Here is a 9,522-nt window from a genome sequence, read left to right on the forward strand (position 1 = left end):
GTTGTTTTTTTCTATAAAAAAAAAGTGATGATGAAATAATCAAATTTTTTATAGCACCATAAAATAAAAAAGATGGTTCTTACATAAACATATATTTTATGTAAATATATAAAAGTAGAGACGGAAGAGTGAAGTTGAATTATTTGAGTGTAATTTATTGGTAAATGATTTTAAAGTGAACTCATCAACTATAAACTTATTTCAAGATTTAGTATCCCTAATATTTCAGGTACAATACAATTTGTTTATTCTAAACTAAACTTAGGTCAAGTAAAAATTTCAATTAACATTTATGGGTTTATCCACTTTCTGAAACACTTTCTTGTACTTCAATCCAAATCCCAAAGAACAGTTTTGTATCACAAACAGAAGGTTGATTAAATTTCTCCAACATTTTCAAGACTGAAACCAAAATTTTTCACCAGAAATGGTAAATAAAAGCTTAATCTGTCTCTACAATTTTACTATTTGCTACTTTCAACTGCTAGCAAAATGAATCAGAAATAGAGAAGAGTTGGTAAATATTCGTGATCATGTCAACCAAATGCCCACAAACTTTACATCATGATCATATCAACAAAATATTCATTTTCTTCTGAAATGACGATTCCAAGTTCCAACCACCAAAACAACTACTAAACTAGATATCTAAGAAGAACCTAAGCGCAGATACAACTAAAATTCTTGAGAAACAGATCCGCCTTCACCCTTTCCTTTACCAGCACCTGTCTTCTTCGGCAGAAGATTCTGATGAATATTAGGCAACACGCCGCCGTTCGCGATTGTAACAGATCCGAGCAGCTTGCTCAACTCCTCGTCATTCCTCACAGCCAGCTGAATATGCCTCGGAATAATCCGATTCTTCTTGTTATCCCTCGCCGCATTTCCAGCGAGCTCCAAAACCTAACATACAAAAAAACGCAACATCAAAACAGACATCCAAAAGAGAAGAAGGTCAATTGAGAGACACATTATCGAACTCCGCACACCTCGGCGGCGAGGTACTCGAGGACGGCGGAAAGGTAAACTGGCGAGCCAGACCCAACACGTTCAGCATAACGGCCTTTCTTGAGGAAACGGGCGATTCGGCCAACGGGGAACTGGAGGCCGGCTTTGGATGATCTAGAGACTGCCTTGGATTTAGCCTTGCCCCGGCCTCCGACGGACTTCGTTGCCGGAATTTGTTCACCCATGATCTCTGGAGAAATTCTTTTATTTTTCTGGAGTGATTCTGAGATTTGAATATGCTTACAAGAGTTCGGTTGAGTTGTGTATGGAAATGGAGGCGAGCGACGATTATATAGGATATCATCTGTCTTCTAATTGGTGGATTTGTGCTTCACGTGGATTTCCATCGTGGCATCGTAAGTTCTCGATCCTGATTGGTTAGTTGGTGGTTACAGAGGATTGCCAACGTGGCTGTTAAACTCATTTCCCGCTTCTTTTAAAGAATCCTCAAGTCTGAAAATAGCGCGGCCCATCAATATCCATTATTGGGCCACTGAGATTATTAATGGGCTTGATAAAGGCCCACAATGTCTAAAATGGGCCTGTTCTTAAAATCTCTCGGCCCATAAATATTCATTATTGGGCCACCCAGGTTGCAAATGGGCTTGTCAGAGTCCAACAATGTCTAAAATGGGCCTCTTCTTAATTACTCGGCCCATTAATATTCATTATTGGGCCACCCAGATAGACTTGACTTCAAGCCCAACAAATTTTAAATTGGGTCTGACCTTAAAATCTCGCTGCCCATTATATCCATTATTGGGTCGCCCCGGTCGCTAATGGGCTTGACCGAGTCAAATAAGGTCTAAACTGGGCCTGTTCTTAAAATTGCGCGGGCCATAATTATTAGGCCACCCAGAATCCAATGGGCTTGACCAAAAGCCCGTCGTGGCATCGTAAGTTGTTGATCCTGATTGGTTTGTTGGTGGTTACAAAGGATTGCCACCGTGGCTGTTAAACTCATTTCCCGCTTCTTTTAAAGAATCCTCAAGTCTGAAAATAGTGCGGCCCATCACTCTCCATTATTGGGCCACTAAGATTATTAATGGGCTCAGTACAGGCCCAACAAGGTCGAAAATGGGCCTGTTCTTAAAACCACTCGGCCCATTAATATTCATTATTGGGCCGCCCAAATTGCCTTGACTATTGACCTTAAACTATCGCGGCCGGCTGACTATATCCATTATTGGGCCACCCAGGTTGCTAATGGGCATGACCGAGTCCAATACGGCCCATTAATATTCATTATTGGGCCACCCAGATTGGCTGGGCTGTTGGGTCTGAGCCCAATAAGGTCGCCTGTTCTTAAAATTGTGCGGCCCATTATTAACAGGCCACCCAGAATGCCAATGGGCTTGACCAAAAGCCCAACAAGTTAAAAATGGGCTTATTCTTAAAATCGTGCGGCCCATTGCTCTTCCCTATTGGACCACTGAGATTGTTAATGGAAATGACTAAGAAGAGGAACAAGTCCTAAAATGGGCCTGTTCTATATAAATTGGGTTTACCTAGGATGTTTTCGACCCAATATTAAAACCTCAATATTCTCCTCTGAGGCCCACAACTCAATATTGTTATGTTTCTCTGATTGAGAAGATTGTTATTATTATTAATAAAAGCGTAAGATAAGAGGGATCATACGGATAATCAAAATTAATAATATCCATATGCCACATTCTTAGACAAAATATTAAAAAAAGTTTATTGATTTTTAAATGCAATTAAGCCCTTAATAAATTATGTTTATATAACAAAAACTGCAAAAGAACAATACATGAAGATACATTTTTCTTTTCCCTATTGTAAACATGAATGACTTCATTGTATTAAAATATTATTCAAATTCAACACATATATTTTCATAAATTATACACAACGAACATCCTCCAATATTATGGAACTCTCATTAATCTGTTGCGATCAAAACTATTGAAATTTAATGATTATTCTCATGAAACAATAATCTTTGTAATAATCGACACTTTTATTTTATATACCGATTGAATGGGTAGTTGAAGCTTTTACAATAATTTTTAGTATATAATAAATGTTAATTTGAAAATCTGTAAGCATTTGGCTGATGAATCAACCTTCTAATTGATATACATAAGTTTGACTTACTGGGTTTGGGGTTTAATATGTTGGCTGGCTTATTACATTGGCATCTGAAAGGACTAAGATTCCTTATCTCCCACAATTCCTAAGTTTGAGTTTTGGTAGCAAAAAGTGTAATTTTGTCTTTAGCAATGTCTGAAAATGGGATCTGTGACTGTGGAACCATTTAAACCATCTTTATTTTACCACCAACTCTAATTAGAGCTGAAGCAAAATCAGGCACTGAAAGAGACTTTGATATTTTTAAAACTTAAATTTGCCTAACAAGGACAAGGAAATTTACATGAGATCAAGAATGGAATAGTTTTATTTTATTAGTCAAACTTGTACAAAGTATTTCTTTATCATCGTTAATAAGATAGCACGTATTTGTATTTGAATTTGAATATAAACTATGTTAGATGTTGAGTTGAATTAACGGGACTTTCGGTTGAAATATATTAATAAATCCACTTAATCATATACTTATATATATAAGAGATTTAATAATAACAATAATTAGGTAAGCAAAAAGTGGAGTTTTGTTTCTAGCTATGTAAGCATGAAATGACATTACAACTAATTCATGCATTATTTTAGAGATGGGAGAAGTATTGAATTTTGGATGAAAGAGACTATAATTGTTAATAATCTTCAAATAATTGACTCACTCACATGTTTGAGCAAGATAAGTTAACTTTGAATTATTGGAAGAGTCTGGTTAGTGCTTTGAATAGTATACTTCATCTTTGATTCTTTGGAATTTTTAATCCATAAAAACTTTAAATGCTCAATTCGGATCACAAAATCCCCATGAATTCGGATGTACATGAATCAGCAACCATGGAGTCGGACAAAATGCAATTCTAAGACCATACAAAAACATACAACACTGCAAGAAAAATCACCAACTGTACATAGAGAGACAGCAAAAGACTAACAAAAAGGCCTAAAACCATGGTACGTTTGTCAAGATCTAATCCATTTCTTTCGCTTGGTCTAAAGGGATCACAAGAGAAGGATGGTTCTTGAGACACTCAAAGTCACAGGGCAACCTCCCTTTGAGGCTCTTGAGGTTGGCTTTAGCCCCACGGGACAAAAGATAAACGGCAACCTCCACATTTCCGGCCTCAACTGCCCGTAGAAGAGGCGTATAGCCCCAGCCATCGACAACATCAACACGAGCTCCTTGGCTAACCAAAACCTTCACACTTTCAATGTTCCCTTTGAATGCTGCTCTGTGCAGAGGAGTCCAACCGTTTTGATCCCTTCCGTTAATGTCAGCCCCTTGATCCAGGCAACTCTTGATCGCATGCACGTCGTCTATTCTTGCAGCTCTCTGCAACAGGTCCCCTAAGCATAAAGAATCGTATAGGTCCGAGTTGCCCCTTTCGACTGCCAAGGCAAACGCAGTCTGGCCTTCTTTAGTGACCGCGTATTTTGAATAAACCAAGTGGTTTAGCAAGAACTCTACTGCCTCAAAATGGCCTTCTTGTGCAGCATAATGGAGGGGACTCCAGCCAAAACAGTCCGTGCTATCGACATTGCTCCCTACTGAAACAAGAAACTGCATGGCTTCAACTTGACCATGAATTGCTGCAAGGTGAAGGGCTGTTTGGCCCCGAGAATTTACTGAATCCAAGTCGATATCCATGTAGCTGAGACAGAGAATCTCCAGTATGTCAACCTTGTTCATAGCCGCGGCAACGTGTAAAAAACGGTCAATCATGTTATCGATTACATAACCAGATTGAATCAGGACTTGCACAGCATCAGCTTTTCCTGACTTCACAGCCAAGGACATTATGGACTCTCCCTCCGGATCCCTATCATTAACATCAGCTCCGGCCTCAATCAGGGCCGAAATGAAGTGGGAATTCCCATTAATAGCAGCCACGCTGAGCAAAGAAGTGAGCTGAGATTCATCACAGCAAGAGATTGCCTTTGAGAAAACAGAATTGATGTATATGGTCTCAAATGAAGACGTGAGCAGAAACTCCGCAGCCTGTGGCCCGACAAAGTGGATAGGGAGAGTTGCATCCTTGAATATGTGCGGCCCTGGCTTGGAGAAGAGGCGACGGAGATCATCTTGATGGGCTTTTCCAGTGGGAAGAGTGGACGATCGTACTAGAATTGTGGCCGGAGGAGTGGAGAGAGGAGGCTGATCAAATGGCTTGTTCAGTTGGATAAGGAATGATGAAGTTGAGAGAGGTGGGAGAATAGAGAAAGGTTGGTGGAAGGAGAGGATTTGTGGGTTGGAAGTTGTGAGGGAAATGGCCACAGGCATGGCGTGCATCAGGTTGGTTAGCTTGAAAGTCTGGCTACACTTTACGCCTCTGTTGAAGAACAAGTCGACCGTCTGCACGTCGGGTTTGATTAGCCTGTCCATGATCTCCAAGTTGGTTGATCTTGATCACGATTTGCGGAGGAGAGAGTGGTGTTTATTATGGAGTTGGTTGTTTCTGTTTGGTATGTACTATGACTTTGTGTTATAAATGGCAGTGTGTTTGTGTATCAAGATTTGGCCTGTTTTTGATGGTGGATGAATTGAGAAAATTGAAAAACTGAGGAAGATACCTTTAGCCCAACTTGAGGAGGGAAAAGTACATGCAGCTTTTCAACTTATTGTGAGAAAAAGGATGGAGAAATCCAATTTCATTCAGGAAAATTCTGACCCACTTCGGTTCAAACTAAAATAATTATATGATAAGTGCAATATATTTGTTGTGTGATTGGTGTAAACTTCGAAAAAGTGGTCAATCATACAACAAAAACAATGTTTTCTTCATTTTATATTGAGCAGCCTGGCTGTTTTTCTCCATTGTTTATGAATTTTGGGGACTTGCCATTTTCCTTTCACCTACGTGGTTCCAAGACTTTGATATTTTATAGTTGGGTAAATTATCTTTTAAAATTTTGCTATAATTAAAATATTCTTTATTGTTTGTAAATTTAAAATTACCCTGACAAATACCTCATTATAGGAGATGGATATTTGTTAGGTATTTATAATTTTAGGGGATATTCGTAATTTTTTGAATAACGAGTGATTATTTATAATTATCGCAAACCTCAAGAGAACCCACTATAATTTACCCTTTATAAATTTTACAAGTTTCAGGACATTGTCCAACTTGATCACCACAACCATTCAAATATGCAAAAAATTATATTTTCTGCAGGATAAAGCACTGTAAATTATAAGATAAGATTAGCCCATGATCAGTATATAGGGATAGAGTGGTAATTAAATTGATATTCACAAGTTCATTCCTACATATGTGATTGATTTAAATAAAAAAAAATGAATTACGCATTCTATAGGAATATTTATTTCTCTTAAGAAAAGAATTAGCGATTATATGGGGAACGATTATTTTTATTTTCTTAATAAAATTATCAAAATGACTGCATAATATAAACCAAAACAAAATCTACGTTGATCTTCGCATTCCATTCATCTTTCAGTTTCCTCATCATTTTCTAACTATCAAAATTAGCAGATAAATTTTATTGACTCTTTACTTTTTCTACATCTTATCGTATGATCACTCATTAATTCATAATTTCGTAAAAAATTAAAACCCAGCATAAGTATTTGAAAAGATATGTATTTGAGCAGCTCCACATGGCCCAAATAAAAAGGCTTTATTTTTGTTGGGCCTATACCTTATTTTGTGTACAAATTTGGGCTTAAATATGTGGGCCTGGGCCGAGTCAGTTGGGATCCTCAATATTTTAAAACTCGAATCATTGATAGAGTTGGAAGATCGATGGGGTCAAGGGTTATTGGTTCAATTGTTGGAGAAATTATGATCGAATTAGTGATGTCATAATTATGTTATAATAAAAAAATAATATATAAAAGGATAATATAAAATGCAAAAATATAATTTTTTTTAGTTAATGAGGAATTATAAGTGCAACAAAATCTGATAGTAAAATCAATATATTAAAATTTTTAGACCAAGAATAAAAATTGAATAATTGTGTAATAGCAAAAATAACAAACTATTTACCAGTATAATTAAGCTATAACTAAATTTTATTTTCAATAACTAGTTAGCATCCTCCATTCTTAAAATAATATATAAATCATATTCTATCAATTATGATTTAATTAGCAACTTAGGTAATCAAATAATTATTATAATATAGGTGTTGGTTTATTGGTACTTTTTCTTAATTTCATATGAAATGTCATGGATTCAGTTTTAAATTGTATCAAATTTTGAAATTTTTAAAAAATTTCATGAATCAGTCAATTGGGTTTTGTTCAATGAACAATTTGACCAATTATAAAAAATAGAACGATTTTAAGAGGTTAGTCCGATTTTGTGAACTAGATCATACTATTTTATGGATCGAGCGACGATTCTACTAATCCAATCAAGTGGTCGGGACTGGATTTTGAAGGAAAAAAATGCAATGTTACTTTCCTATAATGTTACAAATGTGTAAATTACCCCCTTATAAAAAAAAATAACAATGTAAGGAGTGGATCGATCTCCGGCACAATTACAACACGTTACACAGTTACAGAAATTAACAATAACTTAATATTACAGGCTTTCCTATAACGAATTACAAGTAATCTAAGGAATAGCACAACAGAAACCAGAAATAAACCAGAAACAATAAGATAACAATAAACGGGGTCAAAGACAACTGTAAGGCTCAGGAGCCGTAAAACCCAAGGCCTACACAAGGCCAAAGGTTGAGCACCTCACTGGTTGCTCAAATCACACAAGCCACTCAGGCAAACCGAACCACAAAGGTTCTATTTCAACCACAAAGGAGAATGCCACAAAGGCTTTAAGATAACCACGGAGGCTTATGCCACAAAGGCAATATCAGAGTATCAGAGAGACAGGAGAAGAGAGAGTTCGGTTTTCGGCTTATCCCCACGAACCAAAACAGACCAGCCATATAAACGGGCTGTCCATTAATGGCCGGGAAACGGCCATTATTGGGAAGGGGAGGTTACACAGGACTCCAGGGGTTATGGGAAGAACCCGAAGAGACGAGAGAGACCAGGGTTCGGGAGGGAGAAGGAAGAGGCAGAAATGAGTTAGGGTTTGACCGAGATTAGGTATAAATATGTAGGGTCAATGGGTCGAACCTTTTGTGGGTCGGGTCAAGAGAGTAAGTGGCCCACAGGGCCATGTGTGATTTGGCCGTCCGAAGTGAGGGCCCATCACCTTTGGTTTGGGCCAAATTTTCCCAACAATTTCCACCTTGGTCCAAACCAAGGTGGTGGGTTTCAGGCTTTCATCATCGCCTAAAGGATGGTCCCTGCAAGAAAGAAACTGGTTACAGAATAACAGTTCAGATATTAAGTATATCAAGACAGCTTTTAAACTTTTCCAAAGATAAGCTTTTAGTGCCCATATCAGCAGGATTATCAGCAGACTTTATTTTTTCAAGATTTATCAAACCTTTATTTATCACATCTCGAATGAAGTGGTACCTTACGTCTATATGCTTAGTCCTATAATGAAAAACTGGATTTTTGCAAAGTTGGATGCTTGACTGACTATCAGAGAAAACAGTGAGTTTTTCTTTTAGAAAACCAATTTCTGAAAGTAATCCTTTTAACCAAATGGCTTCCTTTATTGCCTCAGTAGTGGCAATATATTCAGCCTCAGTGGTTGAAAGGGCCACAATGTTTTGTAGCTGAGACTTCCAGCTTATACATGCATCACATAAAGTAAAAATGTATGAAGTAGTAGATTTTCTGCTATCTCTATCATTTGCATAGTTAGAATCTACATACCCAACAAGTTTAGCTCCATTAGGACTTTTTGAAAAGTTTATACCAAGTTTCTTAGTACCATTAAGATATCTTAAAAGATGTTTCAAGGCTTCCCAATGGGGAGAGCCAGGGTTTGACATATACCTACTCAAGCAGCTAACAGAATAAGCAATATCAGGTCGGGTACTAACCATTAAATACATGACAGAACCAATAGCATTAGAATAGGGCACTTTATTCATCTTTTCTTTTTCAGAATCAGTTTTTGGACACTGATCCTTACTTAACTGGAAGTGAGCAGCAAGAGGCACAGAAGAAGGTTTAGAAGTTGACATAGAAAACTTTTCAAGAATACTTTGAATATAAGGTGTTTGATTTAAGAAAATAGATGAATTGGACCTATTTCTTTCAATGTTCATTCCAAGTATCTTTTTAGCATCTCCTAAATCCTTCATTTCAAAAGTTTTACACAAATTTTTCTGTAACTCTTTAATCATGCTTAGACAAGAGCTGGCAATTAACATGTCATCTACATATAGGACAAGAAAAATAGGCACATTATTGACATACTTAAAGTACAGGCAAGGATCATATGCACTGTTTTTAAATTCTAAGGAATGCATAAATTGATCAAACTTTTTGTTCCATTGCCTAGGAGACTGCTT

At 37.1% G+C, this 9,522-nt stretch overlaps 2 protein-coding genes across 2 annotated transcripts; both read right to left on the reverse strand.

Moving 5' to 3' along the window:
* Positions 515-1,261, reverse strand: LOC105163206 (histone H2AX-like). The gene is made up of 2 exons (XM_011081468.2): positions 990-1,261; positions 515-903 (listed from the first exon to the last, which is right to left on the reverse strand). The coding sequence occupies exons 1-2, from the start codon at positions 1,191-1,193 to the stop codon at positions 676-678; spliced, it is 432 nt and encodes a 143-aa protein (XP_011079770.1). The 5' UTR covers positions 1,194-1,261; the 3' UTR covers positions 515-675.
* Positions 4,079-5,491, reverse strand: LOC105163356 (ankyrin-3-like). Its single transcript, XM_011081667.1, has one exon. The coding sequence runs from the start codon at positions 5,489-5,491 to the stop codon at positions 4,079-4,081; it is 1,413 nt and encodes a 470-aa protein (XP_011079969.1).

Source organism: Sesamum indicum, linkage group LG6 (assembly GCF_000512975.1).
Source record: "Sesamum indicum cultivar Zhongzhi No. 13 linkage group LG6, S_indicum_v1.0, whole genome shotgun sequence".
In the NCBI taxonomy this organism is placed as follows: Eukaryota; Viridiplantae; Streptophyta; class Magnoliopsida; order Lamiales; family Pedaliaceae; genus Sesamum; species Sesamum indicum.

Bases quoted from the DNA above. Each gene is read 5' to 3' on its own strand.
- LOC105163206 (XM_011081468.2), bottom strand. From the start codon at position 1,193: ATGGGTGAACAAATTCCGGCAACGAAGTCCGTCGGAGGCCGGGGCAAG. The intron at 904-989 runs GTGTGCGGAGTT...TTTGTATGTTAG, and splicing joins TCGAGTACCTCGCCGCCGAG to GTTTTGGAGCTCGCTGGAAA.
- LOC105163356 (XM_011081667.1), bottom strand. From the start codon at position 5,491: ATGGACAGGCTAATCAAACCCGACGTGCAGACGGTCGACTTGTTCTTC.